Source organism: Acinonyx jubatus, chromosome B4, assembly GCF_027475565.1.
Source record: "Acinonyx jubatus isolate Ajub_Pintada_27869175 chromosome B4, VMU_Ajub_asm_v1.0, whole genome shotgun sequence".
Classification (NCBI taxonomy): domain Eukaryota; kingdom Metazoa; phylum Chordata; class Mammalia; order Carnivora; family Felidae; genus Acinonyx; species Acinonyx jubatus.
The window spans coordinates 97271719-97293766 of NC_069387.1; the positions used below are offsets into that span (position 1 = coordinate 97271719).

Genomic DNA, 22048 nt, shown 5'->3' on the forward strand with positions numbered 1-22048 from the left:
TAGCAAGAGAAGGAGGACCCCAACTACTGTCTTACAGAGGCTTAGGGATCAAATGAGGAAATATTCAGGCCTCTACATTCAGAGAACCTATTGGGCAGGGTCTCCTGAAGGTTAATTTTGTACTAGAAGTTGGCCTGATATTGCCAGAAAGTGCAGAAGATGGATGGATGGAATGAGAAGCAAATAGAAGGATTGCTCAGGGAGGCACAAAAGATATTTGTAAAGAGGGATTGTTATGCCTAGAATTCGTGATCCCCAAATACCGCCAGGGAGCCGAGTCCGAGGCAAAAGCAAAAGAGTCTTTATTCGAGCTAGCTCAAGCTCAATCCCCTACCTGCACCGACGCAGCGGTGAGATACCGGGGAGAGAGAGCGAGGTTCAAAAGCACAGGTTTTATAGGGGTCTAGGGGCAGTTGGTGAGGTAATGGCTGTGGCCTCAGCTGATTGGCTGGGGAAGGGTCGGAGTCCTGTTACACAGGTCGCTGGGCGTGTTTTGATCAGGAAGTTTGAACAGGTGAGCGGGAGGTTACTCAAGGGGAGGAGGCGTGGTCTAGGTGAAGGACACAGAACAAGATGGAGTCCGCCGGCGTAGGCCGCCCTTTCAGGATGAGGAGAAACAAAAACAGAAAGCAAAGATGATGGTAACAACTGTGGAAAAGATGATTGAAAGGAAAGGGGGAAATAGAGGAGGGGGGAGGGGGGAAGGGGGAATGACGAGGAAAACAAAGGCTAGAGAGATGTAACTTAAATAAATCTCCTTGCAGATTGCAGCCCACTAATAAACACCTGAAACATGCAGAGCATGACCTTCCTCACGGCTGCCTTAGTGCCTCAATGTCGTTTTATTACCTAGGCTTACTAAAGGTCAAATAAGCTCGTGTTATCTCTGTTGCAATTTGTTAGCAAAAAGACTTAAAATGATGGCCAATTCTATTTATTTACATTGAGAGAGGCAGAGGCAGCATGAGTGGGAGAGGAGCAGAGAGAAGGGGAGACAGAGAATCCCAAACAGGCTCCATGCTCTCAGCGTGTCAGGGAAATCAAAGAGCAATGTCCTGGGTTAGAAGATTATAGGGAACGCATTGCAAAGCAGAAAACTGCTTTTTGGCCTTGCTGAAAACAGCGGCCTTGCTTTGCTTATCTAGTTAGTGTATATCTACGGGTTAGTTAATGTATATCTATGGGTTAGGTCCTGCCTGTGTTCATAAATTCCTTAGACCATGTTATCTCATGGGATATTTTATCCTGCCTTGGTTTTCTGCACACTTTCTATACATTCTTACTGGCACGTAGCCCACTGATGTATTGTGCAATGTTTCTCTAAATGCAGACTCAATGAATATGGGAGCTTGGGAGCAGCTGGGGGAAACTTCCCTTAGCCTCCCTCTCACCTCCCTTGACTTGAATGGAGTTTTGAGTAGTCCTTTCTGCTCTCCTCAGCTTTGCTGGACAAAGCCCGAAGCTGAATCCATAACTGGTGACACTGACGCAATAGTGATAGACTTGAGAGGAAGATTTTCAGGGGGCAGAATGGACACATTCAGGCAAAGAAAGTGAAATTGTCCAGACTTCTGACAGACCACATCGCGGTAAGGGACAGCAGTACCCGCTTGGGATAGCTGCCAACGTGTCTAGTTTTCAATGAGAGTATTTTTCTCTTTCTCTACCATGGGCCAAAAAATGCCAAAGGAACAGCTATTATATTTAAAACCTTTACAGCAGCTTTTAAAGGCAGCTCATTGTATGGTTACAAAAGATCAATTAAATAAATTGTTATGAGCAATAAGAGATGCCTGTTCCTGGTTCCTCAACCATGGTACAGTTGATTTAGATCTATGGGAGCTAGTGGGAAAAAATCTAACAAGAAAACTTGAAAAAGGAGAGAAGCTTCCTGATTCCATTTTAGTGACCTGGAGTTTAGTCTGTACAGCATTATGTCACTTACGTGTATCTCCAGAGAAGGAACAAATTAAGAAAGAAAGCCTAACACCCACCTCTCCTACGACACCTCCTACTATGGATGATGACCCCTCCACTGCCCCTTCTGTGCCTACTCCTCCCATTCATTCATTCATTCATTCATTTCCCTGGTTAATGACTATGATAATTGGAGCCAACTGTGGTTAGTGTACCTCAGGACAGGGACTTTAAGGAATATCTCCAAGCAGCTGCTGAAACCCCATTTGGTTCGGGGAAATTCCCTGTCTTCTCTGGCCTGACATGGATTGCCTAATTCCACTAGTTGATGGAAAACAAAACAAAACAAAACCTGGCGTCTGCTCCTCTGAGCTGACAGGCTTTAGGACCCGGAGACGTCTTTCTCTGCTCTCTGGGCATTTATCTGCTTCCAGGCTTCTTGGCCAAACCTCACTGACTCATCCTTCCCCTCCCCCTTCTGTTTCTGCAGCATACGGGGTGCGGCCCCTGCATAACTGGTTCCTATCCCACCCTCAGTGCCTCAGGCACCACTAGTTCCTCCTCCTACCCTCCTGTCCGGGAGCAAAGAGCACCCCCTTGGCCCCCCCCCCACTTCATATTCCCCACCAGCATTCCAGGTAAAAATTAACCATGGAGAACAAATTGTCTTAAGTGGACCCAAGTAAACTGTATTCAGTGTTTAAGATAATTTAAGTTTGTTGGGTTTTGATAGACCTGTTTATCAGCATTAAATATGGAATTTATTCTATCTAGGCTTGCTGAAAGTCAAGTAAGCTTGTGTTATCTCTGTTGCAATTTCTTAGCAAAAGGATGACTTAAAATAATGGTTAATTTTGTCTGTCTCAAAGTTGTCATGGGTAATTGTGGAGATAGCTTTCAGTCCTTGGTAACCAGACGTTAAAGTTTTGTTTGCACAACAAATGGGATTGCATTCATTGGCTATCTAATGAGATAAAAGGCTAAAGCACTGATGACTAGATGTAGGTTTGTGCTTTTGACTTATTGCAGAGAAACTAAGACTATTTGGGTCTGATAAACATGCTTCATACTTTATTAAAATTTTACTATGGAAAACCTGCATTGCGCTCACTTGATAAACTTACCATCTGAAAAAAATTCTGATATAACAGTTGTCAATTGGTTACTGATGAAGTTTTGGGGTGATAATGGGGTGGTCTAGAGCTGAGAGTCAAGAAAGAATTCTTGAACACCTCTTTGGTACAAAAAGGTTATTTTATTAAAGCATGGGGACAGGACCCATGGGTAGGAAGAGCTGCACTGGGGTTTGACAGGTAATTCATTATATACCCTCAGGTTGGGAGGGGGTCAGGGATAGAGTAAGTCTGTACGGAATTTTGGAAGCAAGGTTTCCAGGACCTTGAGGGGCTAGCTGTTGCTAGGGAAACTCCACTAATTACAGTTTAATATCACCTTAGTTATGAGACCCTTCAGATGTATATCAGGGGACCATAAGCTTGGAGTATGATTGCCAGCATATATTTTGGGGCAGTTGAGATACAGGAAGTAGATTTACAGGATCCTCCCGTTTGGGACACTGTTAACCTAAGGTTCTCTTTTGCCCCCAGCAAAGTGTCATCATTGAGTCAGCTGAGCTCCTAGAGAGATGTCACTCTGACAGTTTCAAGGACTTGTCAATGGGCAGTAGGCATTAAGGGAATTTAATTTTTCATTTACCTTAGTTTCTCACATCAGCATGGCAAGCACTTCAACCCCTTTCCTTTGTTCTTGGGTAGCCAGGAATGTCAAAGGAATATCACACACATTACACCTGGGGTGGGGGGTGGGGGAGGGGAGTGTGTGTGCCAGGCTGTATTTTACTCTCAGCTTGCCCCACACTCCCTCATCAGTTACGAAGTTTTCATTGGAGACTAAGGTTTCTAAGAGCTAAAATTCTGCTAAGTGTACTAAAGACTGATGGAAATAAGGAAAGCAATTCCATATGTAGAAAAGTAGGAGATATGTAAGAAAGATTAAAGAATGGAAATACATTTTTTTGTTGAAGGTAAAAGAAAGTAATTTTGTCCTAAATGAGACTGGTTGTTGGCAGAGAAATGGCTTGGGACAAAATCTGAATGCAAAGGAAAGTTGTAGAAGGTTCGTGAAGGGAAATCTTTGGAAAGGAATTTTATGTGTGGTCAGGATGGACTAACGTTGAAATGAATAGATTTTAAAAGTACACTGGTATAAGATTCAAATTCTGCTTTTCTCTGTGTTCAAGAGACTAAGTTTTCTTGGACTGTTGATCTGCTCTTGATAAGAAAATGTAAACAAAGTTGTTCGTTTTTTTTCTCTTTTGTCTGCTGGGAAAACCAAAGCTTATGTTTTGTCTTTTTCAGGTCTTTATTTAGTTAAAACTTCTCAATGTTAAAGGAGCTAAGTTTTGCTAACAACCATATAACTCTACTGGACAAGCTATTATAGAATGTACACATGCCACTTTAAAACAAATGCTTCACAGGTGCACCTGGGTGATTCGGTCAGTTAAACATTCAATTTCAGCTCAGGTCATGATCTCATGGTTTGTGGGTTCGAGCCCCATGTCTGTCTCTGTGCTGACAGCTAGGAGCCTGTAGCCTGCTTTGGATTCTGTGTCTCCCTCTCTCTGACCCTCCTATGCTTACACTCTGTCTCTCCCTCTCTCTTTCTCTCAAAATAAATAAACATTAAATTAAAAAAAAAAAAAACCGCTTCACAAACAAAAAAGGGTGAAACTGCACAATGACCCCCCACCTTGGAATTCACTGTATAAAGCCTTACACACTCTAAATTTTTTAAATTGTGATTCCCATGGCCTCACAGCTGCTGAATGGCATTTTGCGCCACATCTCCTGGCTCAAGTATCAGAGCCTAAGTGCTACTTAAAGATATACGAGGCAATAATTCATGGAAAGGACCCTATGAACTGATAACATGGGGATGGGGACATGCATGTGTTCTCCCATCAGGACCGCACTGGGCATGTGCCCATCTGATCAAACCATACCATGATTTGGAAGGATCAGCCTTTCAACCCGTTTCCTCAGATGGCCGATTTGTCTTTGTAAGGGGAGACCATGCCCACAAATGACCAAGGCAAGTGATGTCACCTGGGAACAACTTAAGAAGCTTGATCATCATGTCAGTGAGGTCATAGGCCGTGTCTGAGTGCCACCAACCCCAGAAAACAGGTTTTTAGCATATTTAGCTGTAGTTTCTCAAAACTCGGCTAAGGTAATGATTTGCTGAATCTTTTTCTTTATCCAGACACTACTGCTTTTTCTTCACTGTATTGGGTTCATATCATAGACCCCCCTTTCTTTAAGCTGTTTACATGGTGGGATGCAGACCGTCCACTAACCAGTAATGATTCTTTTTGGACTGAAGGCATCTGGCTTCTGCCAAAAGGCCCTCTTACTAAATGGAGAGATTGGTTAAAGCTGAATACTTCTGTTCCTTTTGTGTCCTTAATGAAGTTTTGGGATGATGGTAGGGTGGTCTGGAGCTGATGGCCAAGAAAGAATTCTTGAAGTCTTTGGTGCAAAAGGTGATTTTATTAAAGCACAGGGACAGGACCCGTGGGCAGAAGAGCTGCGGGGGGTCATGATGGGTAACTCATTACATACCCTCAGGTTGGGCGGGGGTCAGGGATAGAGTAAGTCTCTGAGGAATCTTGGAAGCAAGGTTTCCAGGACCTTGAGGGGCTAGCTGTTGCTAGGGAAACTCCATTTATTACTGTTTAGTAAAACCTCAGTCATGAGACCCTTCAGATGTGTATTGGGGGCCATAAGCTTGCAGTATGATTGCCAGCATCTAGGGGCAGTTGAGATTAAGGAACTTTCTAAAGGAATTTTTATATGTCAAAGTAGACTTACGGGATCCTGGATGTCAGGATAATGTTAAGCTAAGATTCCCTTTTACCCCTAGAAAGTGTCATCATTGAGGCAGCTGAGCTCCTAGAGGGAAGTCACTCTGCCAGTTTCAAGGACTTGTCAATGGGCTGTAGGCAGTAAAGAAATTTAATTTTTCATTTGTTTTAGTCTCCCACATCACCATGGCAAGTACTTAAACCCCTTTTCTCTGTTCTTGAGTAGCCAGGAGTGTCCAAGGAATATCACACATAATCCACCTAGGGGTGGATGGGGTGATGTTAGCCTGTGCTTTGCTGTCAGCTTGCCCCATATCATCATCACATTTCCCTCCTTTTTGTGTAACCTGGATGTTTGAAAACCTTCTGGATGTTTAAAAATCACAGCACAGATGTATCTTCACCACATGCCTAAAACACAGGACCACAAGGCAAATTTGACATTCATTTCAGTAGCCTCCTTCGCTACATCCACCTCCACCAAGGAGTCTCATCCACTCCTCCCCACTGATCATTGTCACATAAAGAAGATATGGTCCCCTTGTGGCTCTTCAGTCATCTAGCAGCCCTGCCGGACCTCCCTTGCCCATAAAGAGGAATTTTTTTCAAAATCTTACTCTCATTAACTAGGGTCCTAAAGGACACAACCTCAGTGGGCAAACCAATTGGGTTTTCAGAACCTCGCAACTTCTCCATCCTTTGCACTGATGGTGGACTTTCAGGGCCAACATTAAGAATTGAAAACAGGTTCACATAACCTGTGGCATCACAACTTACAGCGTCTTAGCCTTCCCGTTTTGTTATGCCATCTCCCTCACAGGCATTTTGCTAATAGTAATGGTACCTTTCATATGAATCTCACACAGATTGTCTCAGACAGCGTCGTGATCTGTACACCTCATCCCTATGTTTTCATAATTTCCACTAAGCCAGTTAATACAAGATTCGACAACCCATATTGTTTTTGAAGTACCTCCTCTGGCTTGGTACACAGCCTGTAGCAGCCATTATAACATCACCAAACTTTCTGTCTCGCCTATGTTTATCTTAAAAGGATAGCCTCAAATTTGGTTGCCGGTAAATCTAACAGGGCCCTGGGAAGGGTGCAACGGTATTGCTGAATTAGCCCAAGCCATTTCTAAGTGGAGACCTAAAAGATTTGTTGGATGGCTCATTGCCTTCCTTATCTCATCGGTTGTCATCTTAACCATAGCCTCTGTTGCCGAGGTCTCCCTGACAAAGTCTATCCACAATGCTAAAGTAGTCAATCACGTAATGACTGATATCACCAAGGCAACGACTACTCAAAGGCAGGTTGCTAACAGTATTAGGCAGAGACGACAAGCCGCTGAAGCAGCCCTCGAATGCATGGGGGACCGCCAACAGGCACTTGTTGATCATCAAAGTATACAATGTGACCGGCGACATGACAAAATTTGTGTCACTCTCTTACAATATAATATGTCTCAGCACTCCTGGGAGTTAGTGAAAAAACACCTGCAAGGAGCTTCTTCCCCCAATTTACAATCTGAGATTAATGCTCTGTCTTCCCAGCTGCATCAAAACCATTAGATATTCAACAGGAAACACAGATACAAGTTGAACAGGAGTTATCTGACAATGTGAAATGGTTAAATCCAACCAACTGGTTCCATGATCTCAATTTATTTGGATTATTGCAGCTCTCCGCTTATTAATCTTTTTTGTCTTTCTCATAGCCCTGTGAATGATCTACACCTTAGTGTCTTCCTCATGACATCGTGAACAATGACTGGTTACCCTCCTCAACTTCCATTTGTTTGAGGCCTCTTCAAACAAAAAGTACTGGGATACTCGATAATCCTTAAGCATTTTATCTATGCAAGCCTTTATCAGCAGTCTATATGAGTTAATTTGTGTACGATTATAAAGATCCCATGGTTCTCCAAAATAAAAATAGTACTAGGGTGTTTTTTTTCCGATTACTATATGCTTACTGTAAAAAAAAAAAATTCCACAATAAAGAAGAGGAGGGAAGTAAAGAAAAAATCTAAACTGCCACCATTCAGAGAGATTAACACTGAAAACAAGTTTCTTTCTTAACACACATGCGTACTTTTCAAGGACACCATGGCAAAGACCAGGTTAAGAACAGGAAAGACTCAGCCAAGTTGTAAGCCTTCTTGAAAAGAAGCAGAGGCTTGCATTTGCTCCTTGCTAAAAGTTCCTGTTCTGAGCAAACCCTCTTCTGTGGGCTTTTGTTGTGGAGACCTTTCTGTTTGTGGAAATTAAGAAGTGTTGAGGGTTGTAGCTCAGAAGAGCTAATTTGCCTGGCATAATAATGTAAAAAGAGTCTCTAAGGGCAGACATTCCCTTTTGCTTGTTATTTTCAAGAAATTAGAGAAAAAATTGATTAGTTCTTTTCAATACCAAGATAATATTGCTTATTCTTGGGAGTTGTATGTGTGCAATGGGGATTGCTCAAGCAATCACAAAATGTCACTAAATTTCCTCGTTTGCAGGGTCGCATTTTTCTTGTTCTGGTGTTCAAAACTCAGACAATCTAGCTCACAGAGAGTCAGAAGAAGGTGGGAAGCAGTCCCAGGCCTGCATCTCACCTCAAGCTGCAGGAATGTCTCACTGTTGACTACCTTGATCAAAAGGTTACCTCTGAGCCCTAGACAAGAAGTCTTAGGTCAATATAATGGAAAGAAATGCTGGTACCAATTAGGCAGCCTGGACACAATTGAGATTATTTATGAGTATTTTGTGAGGTTATCGGGGGTGGGCAATACATTCACCTCAGAGTTCTATAATGTTTCCTTTTAAGAGTTTCCATCAAAAATAATCACCCCCAAACCTGTTCCATTCTCCACATCTCTTGGTTTTCTAAAACACTATTGTTTCTAAAACCAGATCACACCCCAACTACAGCTAAAAAAACAAACAAAAAAACCCTTCAATAACTTCTCATTCGATTCGTGATAAAATCCAAATCATTGGCAGAAGCCAGCAAGTTCTCCCTGATCTGCCTCTTACTGCTGTCTCTGTCGTGAAAGCACTATTTGGATTCTAAATTCCATGAGAACCAGGTACCATGTTTCCTACCAGCCATACTTGAAGACCATCTCTGTAGAGAGAGACAACGTGCAGTGGCTCTTTCTCTATTTTGTTTCCAACTTCACAGCTGGGTATGAGACAGAGAAGCTGAAGAGACCCCATGGGGAAAAAAACAAAAAAAGCCATTTTTTTCCTTTGCTTCTTTTCCAGTTTCTATTCTTGCTAGGACCTGCACCCACATTCTACTCTACACATGCCTTGTAATGCAAATAGCCTATGTTCTCCTTTGTTTTTTTAAAGTAGGCTCTATGCCCAACGTGAGGCTTGAACTCACAACCCTGAGATCAATAGTCATATTCACTACAGACTGAGCCATCCAGGCTACATATGTCTTCCTTGTAAGGGACAAAGAGATAATAATATGTTTGGAGTCTCCCAGCACAATAAATCTAAGGAGTGATGAGGCAGGATCATCATAAACATTCTCTAAGACTACTGACTCCAAACACCTTGGTGCCAAGACCCATGACTTCAGGGAATGAGTGACTTATGAAGGACACCCGGACTCTGTCCTGGTTCTGACCAGTTCCTAGATGCCTAAGAGGACACATGTACCTGACCATAATTGATAGTAAAAACCCCAGACCCCAAGCAAAGGCGAGACTCATGCTCTTTTCCTTTCCTGGATACTCTGTCCGAATCTCTCTCTCTCCATATATATATATATATATATATATATATATATATATATATATATATATATCTTCAATAAACTCTACTTTCACCTCCTGCTGGCCCACATCTGATGTCCACCTTTCTCAAGCCAAGAACCCTCTGGGTCCTTGGACCCAGCCTGCCTGCAGCAGATATATGGTTCCTATTCTCCAATTCCCTTTACTTCCTTATTTTTTTTTTTCACTTCAACACCAGTCTGATTCCAGCTCAGCAAAGACCTCACTGCTGTTGTAGGAAGCCATTTCAACCCGTGTCAGAATGGGGTAAGCATCCTCCATAAGTCCTCAGCCCCTGGTGCTTCCCTCCACCCAGACCTTCAACTGTCCCTGGGCTTGTCACCACCCCACAGCTCCTGCTTCTCTCAGCTTCTTGAGGGCAGCGTGTTTATCTCCTATTACTAAACTGAATACCCAGTGCAGACATTTAATATGTGTTAATATATTGGCTAGTTCATTAGATCCTCCCAAATCCTCTCTGATTAAGGGGCTAGAAAAAGTTTTATTTGCTTCATTCAGTAAATAGGCAGCTGCAACTAGTGAGGAACAGAACTTAAACTAAAATCTGAAATTGAGACCAGTGCTCTCTCTACTATTCTCTCTCTCTGCCCTCTCTTTGCCATGGTTACACACACACACACACACACACACACCACTGTGAATGAATTCTAGGTCAAGTTAAGATGTTAGCCAGATATTCCAACCACTGTGCTGATATGACTCTAAACAAGTTTGAAAAGCATTTTGCAAGGCATTTATGGGAGTAAGAGATATGTTTTTATTTAACCACCAGAACCTCCATAAAAATTGAGACTGTTATTTCTGGAGATTCCAGAATTTCCTTTGAAAGTATCCCCCCTAACTCGAAAGAAAGTCTGATGCAGCCTTGTAAATATCTATGTTGTAATAGGTGCTGTGTCACTGAGAACCACTGAAACGGCAGGGTTAAGAGCACAAAAGTGGCGGCAAACCATATATGGCGAAACCCATTTCTTTAAACTTGTGATGAACTCAAGTTCTGCTTTCCATTTTCTCAAAGCTGAAATCAGCCACGCTTTGTCAAACTGAGAGAGGCACACGCATTCAGAACCTTCACTGGCTCCGGTTTCCAGCCTCCGAGGGCTCCATGCCAGACAGACCGAGCATGCGGGCCACACTTGCCATGACAGCCTGGATGGTTTCCTTAGTTTCCAGCTATGAAAACACAGCAATTAGTTTGCCAGGTATCGAAAATGAAGATTTCATCAAAGACTGTGTTCGATTTCATAACAAGTTCCGATCAGAAGTGAATCCAACTGCCAGTGATATGCTATACATGGTAAGGAAAATATCAGTATTCGTGATAGAAGTAAGCTAACGTGTGTTGATTTTAGAGGTCAGTCCTTGCTAATCCTAAATGCCTTTTTGTTCCCATTGTGATTAACGTTTGCAGTAAATTCACGATCTGTGATCAAAACGAATCCGGTTTAGCTCTGTTGACTCATCTTTTCTAAGCAAGCTCAGCAAGTACATTTTACTCCTTTTAAATGCTTCCTTTCCTCTGGTCAGATGTTACTTTTTTTTTTTTCTTTTTGTCCCTTTCTTCCCTGTTAATTTTTTGAGGGCTTTTTTTGTTTGTGTGTTTATCTCTAAGTTTACTTTTCTGTTGTTGCTGGCAGAGCATATTGACTTTCTCTGGAAGGCAGCATGGCATCTCAGGAAAGGATAGGATTTTGAATCAGTCAGGCATGGGTTTGAATGCTGGCTCTGTGGCTGTGAGCTGGTTTTTAATCTTTCTGAGCTCCTCAGGATAGGGGCTGTTGTGTTTATTAAATTATATATACCATGTGAAACACAGCCTTAAGTATTCTGCACATAACAGGCCCTCAGTGAAATGCTGATCTGTGTCCCTCATTTAGATTCTAAATTCCACAAAACAAGATCATCAAGTTTCCCAGTGGCCTTATTCAACACTGGGAGACCACACGTACAGGGAGGACCCTTCTCTATTCAGTCATCGCCATTATAATGCCTCATTCCCCCCTTCAAATTCTCACTTTGCTCATTCCAGTTACATTTTTTGGTAACAGTTTTCATTCTTTTTGAAAGAAGCTTTGCTCAGGAGGCCGGCCACCTGATGAGAAGGCAGACTCTGGTCCAAAAGCCAGCTCCACAGTTTCTGCCTAGCCAAGAAGGCTTTAAAGGGACTGGGCGTGGTTAATTAGGGAGGGGGTGCGGTGGCCTGTAACGTTTCCTGATTCCGGGTAGGTTCAGTGGTGCCTCTTTACAGCTTTCAGTGCCTGGCGGTTGAGCAAGAGGTCTAATTCCTGTCTGTGATGGGTGAGGGCTTTCTGTTCTCTCATTAACTGTATGATGCCACATAACCCTCTGGTCATCAGTTCCTCATCTTCCAGTGTCTGTACTGATCCCTCTCCAAATCTTTTTCCTCATTGTAGTTGAAAGATCTTTACAAAACCCAATTTTCATTCTCGACCCTCCTACTGTTTAACGTTTCTTTTTGCAGACTTGGGACCCAGCACTAGCGCGAGTTGCACAAACATGGGCAAGAAACTGTCAGTTTGTACACAACGTTCAGCTGCATTCAAGCTACAAGCTACATCCAAATTTCTCCTCTCTGGGAGAAAACATCTGGGCTGGGTCTCTATCCCTGTTTTCTGCATCTTCAGCCATCACAAACTGGTACGATGAAGTTCAATACTACGACTTCAGGACTCAGAAATGCACCAAAGTCTGTGGCCATTACACTCAGGTAAGTATCTGCCTGCTCCGTATTCTCTTGAAACTATCTCTTCAAAGGCAAAGAGAAAACTGGAATCTGGTGTTAAGAAAATATAGAGTAAGCTGGTGTGCCTGTACATGTCAGAGAGTAGAGCTTACAAGCTTACCTAAAAAAATAAAAAAATGGAGCAGACTTCAATAGCAGAGGGGGTGGTGCTTGAAGAGGTTAGTTATGTGTTTAAACGCAAAAGGTGAGGCTCACCAATCTGGACAGACTTTGAGTATTTTGGTAACAGCTGCCTGCCTGGGGCACTTTGTTCCATTTGTGAGCAATCAGAGGACTTTATGAGTGAATGGATTTTCAAGTATGCGTCCTCTATAAAATTTGAGGCAGTTGATTGGGGTCTATAAAATTGGGAGAAACAAGCCTCTCAGACAGAAGCATCAATTCCATAGCCTCCTATTCCTTCAAACATGAACCGAGAGCCTGTGATGGGTCACACAAGGAAGAGAAAAACAATGGTGAGGCCAACATGTAAACTTGTGTAAACCATTCTGTGGCTATTCTGCCCCCATTGAGATTTTTTTTTTTTTTTTTTTTTTTGAACTCAGGTTGGTTTTGGTTTCCTAACCCTAAGGCATGTTTGCAACGTGATGTCAACAAGTCCCTAGGGTAGCATGTCTATTGTCTTACTATCCTGCCTCCTGATCCTGGTCACATTTCATTTATTTACTTTTCTTCCTGGCAGTCCTTGTCAAGCCAATAAGTAAGGGTGCTGAACCTATGTCTGACTGCTTCTTATATACAAAAATTCGCTGAAGTGAGGTATGAGGGTACAAACATTTCTAACAAGGCAGTTAACTTGGAATAATAGGTGTTTTTAAAGAGCAAAATGTTGTTGGAAAAAGTCTCAGGGCAGCTCAGCCTCATAGAGCCTCTGATCGCGCTGGTGTTGTTACAGGTGAAACAAGTTTGGCACAGATATTTACTATCATGATGTGAGGGGAAGGGCGGATTTCAGTGAAATTTTCATCTCTAGATTATTATAGGCAAGAATGAGCTATCAAACCACCAGCAATATTGGTCCCTTTCTTGAAAATATGAGTTAGGTTTCCCCTAGACTTATCCCATAAACAATTAATCTTGGCTTATGTTTACAAAAAATTTTAACCAGAAAAGTGATTCCATCAGAATCCCACAAGTCCTAGAAGGCAAGAAAGCTAAATCCAGTTTGCCCACAAGCGGCACTGGTACCATTAACCATTGCACTGTTTAAATTTTTTTTTAAGTTTATTTATCTATTTTGAGAGAGAGACAGCATGAGCAGGGGAGGGGGAGAGAGAGAGAGAATTCCAAGCAGGCTCCACACTGTCAGCACAGCCTGATAGGGGGCTTAAACCCATGAAACCGTGAGATCATGATCTGAGCTGAGATAAAGAGTCGAACACTTAACCGACTGAGCCACCCAGGCGCCCCAACATTGCACTGTTTAAGTCTCCAAAAATAATTGTCAGTTTGAGGGTACGGACTCTCATTCAGTCAGTGTTTAAGCTTCTATCATATGCCAGGCACTGTGTAAGGCACTCACTGATCATATGTCTTAGTGCAGATTCCTGCAAAACAGAGCCTGGAACAATAGCTTATGTCCTACCGCTTTATTTTTTTAATGTTTATTTATTTTGAGACAGAAAGCACACAAGTGGGGGTGTGGGGCAGAGAGAGGGGGGAGAGAAAATCCCAAGCAGGGTCTCTCCTGTCAGCACAGAGACCTGTGTGGGGCTCTACTCATGAATCAAGAGATGGTGACCTGAGCCAAAATCAAGAGTGGGATGCTTAACCAACTGGGCCACCCAGGTGCCCCAGTCCTAACACTTAATTGAGGAGTACCATCACCAAGAAGTAAAAGTGAGGAGAAATGGGGGTGGTGCAAGGAATGAGGGACACAGATGGCAATGACCCCTGACCTTTAGGAATTGACCTTCTTTGGGGAGAGACCAATGTGTAAGTGGCTGTAATACAATGCATTGTTGGTGTAATTTGGAGAAACTGACAAGTTGCTATGTGAGCAAAGAGGGCAGAGCAACTTATCTGGCCAAAGGGGGGTATGGAGACATAGGAGTTATTTACACAGCAGGAGCCATATCACTTGGTTCTTGAAAACTAACGGAGAGCTTATCAAATGAAAAAGAAAAGGAGAAGAACTCCAGGCAAAACTGAAAAGGGGTACAAGGTAGACAGAGTGTACAAATGAGCCTTGTACTTCAGAAGCATGGCTAGTAGCTCACCACAACAAATATGCAAAGATCTAAAGACTGTCATATCGGCCACAGACTCCTGAACCATGCAGTTAAGACACTCCATGTCCATCCTTCCAGGGACTCAAAACAAGAGGAGGAAACTTGGTTTTACATCCATCACATAGACCTGAGCTTTCAGAGATGGCCCTCCCCAAATTAGCTGGGCTTATTTGTAAATGTTCCCTTTCAATATAGGACAAAAAAAGGAGAGCTAACATTTCAGATATGAGAAAATTCATTTCCTTACATACAGGTATCAGAGCCCAAGCTGAGTGATCCCTAATCTGCTCTCGCAAGGAGACCACTACATTCTACCCCCGATTCTGAAAAGCAAGCCTTTTCCTGGAGAGGAAGTCCAGGGACCCCCTGGGTCTGACATAATGCATCCACAGCAACCATTTTTTAAAAAAATGTTTATTTATTTTTGAGAGACAGACAGAGTGCAAGCAGGGGAGGGGCAGAAAGAGAGGGAGACACAGAATCCGAAGCAGGCTCCAGGGCCTAAGCTGTCAGCACAGAGCCAAATGGGAGGCTGGAACCCACAAACCATGAGATCACGACCAGAGGTTTAACCAACTGAGCCACCTAGGTACCCCCGCAGCAACCACTTTTAAGTGAGTGTTGTACTCAGCTCTCCGTGGTTAAAGAAACCATTCAAATCTTATCACAAACCTGTCAGAGAACCACTATCATCCATAGATGAGACAACAGGCTCAGAGAAGTTAGGAAGTTGTCTTCCCACATCTTACGTGCCCACTTGTGTAGACCTAACCTCAGCTGGTCCACCTTAGACCCCCTGAAAACAAACCCTAGTCCCCCTGCATGGTCCCATTTCTGCTCCAACAAGATGAGAGAAACTATCATGAACCAGGAGAAACAAGCCAAACTAAAAGCATAAATATGCATTGGTGGGAAAGGAACTGTCCACCTAAAGAAGAAGGTGATTCTGGGGTGCCTGAATGCTCAGTCTGTCTACAGCTCAGGTCATGATCTCAGTTCGTGAGGTGGAGCCCCACTTGGGGCTCTGTGCTGTCAGCACAGAGCCTGCACGGGATCCTCTGTCTCCCTCTCTCTGCTCCTCTCTCCCCACTTCAAAAATAAATAAACATTAAAAAAAGAGAAGAAGGTGGTTCATAGAACCACTACAGCAGATGATAAAAAACTTCAGTTCTCCTTAAAGAAGTTAGGGGTGAATGCTATCTCCGGTATCGAAGAAGTGAATATGTTCACAAACCAAGGAATGGCGATCCACTTCCACGAGCCTAAAGTTCAGGCATCTGGGGCAGTAAACACTTTCACATTCCAGGCCATACTGAGACCAAGCAGCTGACAGAAATTCTGCCCAGTATCTTAAACCAACTTGGTGCAGTCTGGCTAGTTTGGAAAGACCAGCTGAAGCTCTGCCCACACAGTCCCTGGACAGAAAAGCACCACTCGCTACCAGAGAGGAGGAGGAGAATGAAGTTCTAGATCTTGTGGAGAATTTTGATGAAGCTTCCAAGAAGGAAGCAAACTGAACGGAGTCAACTTCTGAAGACAGAGCTTGAAGAAGTTACTGGGAGCTGCTATTTTGTACTATGACTGCTTTTTAGAATTCTGTTCATGGATCTGATAAAATCTAGATCTCTAATATTTTTAAGCCCAAGCCCCTTGGACAGCGTAGCGTTTTTTAGTTTTTGCTTATACACAATTCATTCTTTGCAACTAATTAAGCTGAAGAGGCCTGAGAATAAAGTTTGAAACAAGGTTAATAAAGTTTTTTTGCCAGGGTGCTTGGGTGGCTCAGTCAGTTGGGCGTCTGACTTCAGCTCAGGTCATGATCTCACAGTCTGTAAGTTCGAGCCCCGTGTCGGGCTCTGTGCTGACAGCTCAGAGCCTGTTGGCTGCTTCGGAGTCTGTGTGTGTGTGTCTCTCTCTCTGACCCTCCCCTGTTGATGCTCTGTCTCTCTCTGTCTCAAAAATAAACATTAAAAATAAAGGGTTTTTTTGCCTAGTTAAAAAAAAAAAAAAGAAGAAGAAGAAGGATTTGTTTGCCCAGTGTCACAAAACTAATAAGAGGAAGAGCTGGGATCCAGATATCGGGTATGTTGTAAGGATTAAGTAATGGAATGTTTGTAAGTTATAATAAAGTGCTGCTACTTAGGCATTAAACAAAGGTTAGATCTCCTCCATGAGCTGGTTTTCCACCAATTATATAGGAAGAACACTTTGACAGCTTGGTTAAAGATGCCTTTACATTAAAATTTGATGTTTTCATCCTTGTAAGAAATCTTACTGGGAGATTCAAGACTACTCAGTTGCCATTGTAAATTCTTGCCAGAAATTACCTCAAGTGGCTATTATAATAACCCACTTATCCTCATCTTCTATTAATAAAAAGCAAGCTATTTTCAGATTTTGGCTGGTGAGGGGTGATTGTACAGAGTAAAGATAATAGATTTAGATCCAATCATTATCTCCTAAAGATGTGATATTTCTTGACACATGAGGTCCACACTTTAGCTTTGTCTTCACTAGAGATAGATTTGCACTAAGAATTTTGGTATATTAATATCGGAGATTAGATATTTTATTGCTGGCAGCTCACCTTTATAACATTTGGTAACAGAATGGTTTGACTTAAGTGTATGAGTGGGGCAGTTTAGGTGTGGTAGTGCTGAGAATGCCCACTAGATGGCACCATTGATCGCATTTTTGGTTTTATCCCCACCTCCCCCATCAACTGCTACCCGCTTATTTTTACACTGTTACAGACCAATAAAGTGGGACATGTTTCACAGTTTCTCTACCTGGTTTTATATATGTTGCAGTGTTACCATACTCCTGATAATAGTGCCTGATAATGAGTCGGACGGACTCATACTGAGACTTGAAAGATGGTGGGAAGGGGGTGTTAACTCCAAAGGAGAGACATACCTGCCCCTAGTAGGTTCCCCAGATGTGCCGTTTTTGTTAGGAAGGCTTTTGTTAGAAAAGCAGGATTTCCCTGCTTCTGCTAGAAGGGAAAACAGCATCTTGCTCAGGGCATGGACTGCCCTCATAGTACTTTGTGGTCAAGTAGAAGTACGTTCCAACTTCCACCAATAAAAATAGAGGCAATACTTCTTTAGTGATGTGTTAAACATGATGTTGCACGTAAAGTGCTTAACATTACCTTGGCACCAAGTAAATTCCCAATAATCAGCAGTTCTCATTATTTTTTTATAATTAGGTTTATTTTTTTTTTTACTATATTAGAAGAAATGAAAGCACACAATAGGAATCTGCCTGAAACGAGAGTTTTCAAAGATTTTAAAACAAGAAAATTAGTAGAGAATAAAACATGAACATTTGCTGACTGCTTGCCATGTGCCAGCAGCTGTTCTAAGCACTTTCTTGCTATCCCATTTAAAATGTCAAAATAAGCCTTAGAGTTGAGAGCGTTATCCTCACTAAATAGTCGAGGAAGCGAAGGGCAAGGTCGCACAGTGAGTGGCTAAGCTGGAATATGAACTCAGTCTTTGTGGCCCCAGAGCCCACAAGTTGAAGCCAGAATCTGAGTGTCCATACAGCCTTTAAAAAAATTTTTTTTTAACGTTTTTTTTTTTTGTTTGTTTTTTCATTTGAGAGACAGAGACAGAGTGCAAGCCAGGAGGGACAGAGAGAGAGGGAGACACAGAATCCAAAGCAGGCTCCAGGCTGTGAGCTGTCAGCACAGAGCCCATCGCGGGGCTCCAACTCACAGACCACAAGATCATGACCTAAGCCGAAGTCTGATTCTTTTTTGTTTTTGTTTTTTTTAATGTTTATTTTTGAGAGAGAGGCAGAGTGCAAGTGGAAGAAGGGCAGAGAGAGGGAGACACAGAATCTGAAGCAGGGTCCAGGCCCTGAGCTGTCAGCACAGAGCCGATGTGGGGCTTGAACCCATGAACTGTGAGATCATGACCTGAGCTGAAGTCATATGCTTAGCTGAGCCACCCAAGCGCCCTGTCAATGTCCATAAAGCTTTTAACAAGAGACCAACTTGAATGGATAACTAAACTGTGGGACATCCATGCAATCAAGAAGTGAACCCAACAGTATGAATGGGTCTCAAATACTTATGCTCAGTGAAAGATGCCAGAGTGAAAAAAAACTTTTAAACTGACCCCATTTATATAAAATTCTGGGAAAAAGCAAAAGTAGAGAGACAGAGAACAGATTAGTGATTGTCAGGGGGTGGGGGTAGGAGCCAACCACAAAGGAACACAAGGGAACTTTCTGGGGTGATGGAAATATTCTAGGTCTTGAATATGGCGGTGGCTACACAACTATGTTTTTATCAAAATTCATGGAACTGTACACCTAAAAAGGATGGATTTTATTGTGTTAATTACAACTTGACTTTAAAGGAGAAAACACCAATGAAAACAAAATGGTAACTAACATTGCATGCCCTTGGAAAAAAAGAGACCAGAAAAGTAAAAGACAGTAAGACAAAAGAAACAGCATTAAAGGTGTGTGTGTGGGAAGCCCAAAGATATAGAATACTTGGAGAAAGTGCTCAAAGACCAAAGGATAAAAAATAAATATAAAATGATTGATAGTGGTGATAGTAAAAGGAATACAGACAACATTGCACCCAATTAGCATGCATAATAATCACCTGAGGAACTTGTTAAAATATAGATTTTGTTCTTTTTTAGGGCTAAGTAATATTCCTATATATGTAATACATTTTCCTGAAGAAGAAATTCTGGTATTTGCAACAACATGGATGGACCTAGAGGGTATTATGCTAGTGAAATAAGTCAGGCCAAGAAAGGCAAATACCATATGGTCTCACATATATGTGGAATCTAAACAAGAAACAAACTCTTAGAAAGAGAGAAAAGACTAGTGGTTGTTGGGATGGGGTGGGGAGACAAAATGAGTAAATGTGGTCAAAAGCTCAAACTTACAGTTATAAAATAATTAAGTCCTGGGGATGTAAAGTACAGCATGTCAACTATAGTTAACATCATATTGTATATTTGAGAATTCCTAAGAGAGTAAATCTTAAAAGTTCTCATCACAAGAAAAAAAATTTGTAACTATATGGTGATGGATGTGTCAAATAACAAAAGTTCAACCAAGTAAATTTTAAAGATCTAATTGGTTTTATGAACTAATCCATGAATCAAGTAGCATCCCATCTAGCAAGTAGAGGGGAGCTCTAAAGGGCTATAGAAAGGGAAAGGTGTTTTTAAAAAAATATATATATATATTTATACACATATATATATATATATATATATATATATATATTTATTTATTTATTTGGGTTGGGGGCAGGGAAGAGAGTGAGGAGGAGAGAGACCCCCAAGCAGGCTTGCATCAGTGCAGAGCTCGACGTGGGGCTCAATCCCACAAACCGTGAGATCATGACCTGAGCCAAAATCAAGAGTTGGATGCTCAACTGACTGAGCCACCTCGGCACCCAAAGGAGTGCATTTAATTGCCGGCTTATCTCTAGTGTTTAGATACTAGCTCTTTAAACAGCTTTTTTCTTTAGGCTCCATTGACACCACTCTTGGTTAAGACGAGCTATGTAATTTGTGAGGCCTAGTGCAAAATGAAAATGTAAAGTCCCTTGTTCAAAAGTCAGGGGGAAAATGCCACTAAATGTGGGAAAATAGGTGACAGTGTTGAACTAAATCAAGTATGGAGTCTTCCCACTGTGGGGCCCCTCTCCCTGAAGAAGCTGGCTCTGTTCTTGGTTTTCCTCCTGTGCCACTCACCACCCTTTTTCCATCTAGCCTTGATCTAGATAATAATCTAGAGACGGTCACATTCAGCAGCAAAGTCACTCTGCACTTGGACATTTAATTAGGCGTCTCAAAGGGAATGGGACTTGAACGGAAGCCCTGTCCATACTCCCACCCACCCTGCTCCTTCCCTTCCCCCATCTCAGTAAATGTTACTCAGGCCCCAAATGTTCCCTCTCACCTCACACTCAAGGCAAAAGCAAATCCTTTCAGCTGTACCTAGAGCTGAAGCATGAACTTGACAGATTCCCAGGAACCCGCGACCGCCACCGAAGTGTGGGTCACCGTCTTCTCTTGCTTGCACCCCTGGAATAGCCTCCCAAATGCCCTCCCTCTTTCTTCCCTTGCTCTTCTCAGTCCATTTACTTCATGACAACCAAGTTATCTTTCTGACGCAAAAAGGAGCCTGTGCTCACTTGCCTACGAGATTCCCCACGACCTGCCCCTCTGCCTCCTTCCTCAATGCCAATGACTCTCCCCACTCACTGGATCCCAGCTCTGCCTGCTTCTTTCCGCCACTGTCACCGCCGCGCCGTCCCACCTCAGGGCCTCTGTGCCACTGCTGTCTCCACACGGAAGGCTCTTCCTCCCACGTTGCGGTCTCCTGCGAGGTCATCCCCAGCGCTGCCCCCTGCAGGCCTCAGCTCCAAGGCCTCCTTCAGCGCCCCTTCTCTGGGCTCTCAGGATGGGCCCCTCACCCCAGCACTCTCTATTTTATTTTATTTCAAATGCCAAAATGATCTTAGTATCATTTATATGTTTATTTCACACACTCACACCCCAATAATAATTACAAGTCTTGTTTCTAACTGAGTCTCAGCACCTAGGAGTCCCCTGGTAATAACTGCTCCACCTAAACAAGAGTGAACACACCTCACCACATTTATGAAGTCCTAATCATACTCCAATGTTCACTTTATTGTCTCTCTCTCTCTCGCTACAAATCTTTATTTCAGGTTGTTTGGGCGGCTAGTTACAAAGTGGGCTGTGCAGTACAGTATTGTCCCAGCGTTCATGGCACCAGTATTTCCCACGGAGCACTTTTCATATGCAACTACGGACCAGGGTAAGTACCCAAATCGATTCTTCTAAGAAAAACTTCTTAAATCTTTTTTAGAAGTATTAATCTTCATTACAGAAAATTAGGATAATAAAGAAAGGGTAAAAAAAGAAAATTAATATCCCCTTAATTCCTCTAACCCAGAGATCTACTCCATTAACATATGGTACATTTAAAAAAAAAAATATACATGTGTGTTTGTGTGTCTGTGTGCACCCCTTACAAATGCTATATAAATACACACGCAACATATATGTTTAGAGTGGCAACACTAAAATGTTTGCAGGGACATAGATTAATTGGAAATGGTAATAATACCACGGAATAGGAGGACTGATGTTACTCTATTGGTTTATTAAAAACTTGGCATGTTTTACAGAATTTTCAAAGCAAAAATAAATTGAGAATTAAATTTCTCAATTTATGTAATTTATTTCATTTACTTCTGAAAGTTTTGTTTTTGAAACGGATACAATTTTTCTCCCTTTGGAAAACAGAGTAGACCCATGATATGCCACCTACCACCTTTCTTTTCTTTTCTTTCTTTCTTGTTTTTTTTTTTTTCTTACCATTTATTCATTTTTGAGAGATAGAGACAAAGCATGAGTGGGGAAGGGGCAGAGAGAGGGGGACA

General features: G+C 42.3%; 1 protein-coding gene and 1 pseudogene across 5 annotated transcripts in view; both read left to right on the top strand.

Moving 5' to 3' along the window:
• Positions 1-22048, top strand: part of GLIPR1 (GLI pathogenesis related 1) — a 61478-nt gene that overhangs the window by 12121 nt on the left and 27309 nt on the right. The window contains exons 1-5 of one of the 5 annotated variants that reach the window (XM_027071220.2): positions 526-641; positions 1441-1589; positions 10613-10891; positions 12077-12322; positions 21311-21420. In XM_027071220.2, the coding sequence (XP_026927021.1) occupies positions 10700-10891; positions 12077-12322; positions 21311-21420 (548 nt within the window). In that variant the 5' untranslated portion in view covers positions 526-641; positions 1441-1589; positions 10613-10699. Of the gene's footprint in view, positions 1-525; positions 642-1152; positions 1590-2407; positions 2556-10612; positions 10892-12076; positions 12323-21310; positions 21421-22048 lie in introns of those variants that run through there. The other 4 variants (XM_027071221.2, XM_053226507.1, XM_053226508.1 and 1 more) reach the window with 4 other exon arrangements.
• Positions 12329-19824, top strand: LOC106967389 (transcription factor BTF3-like; annotated as a pseudogene).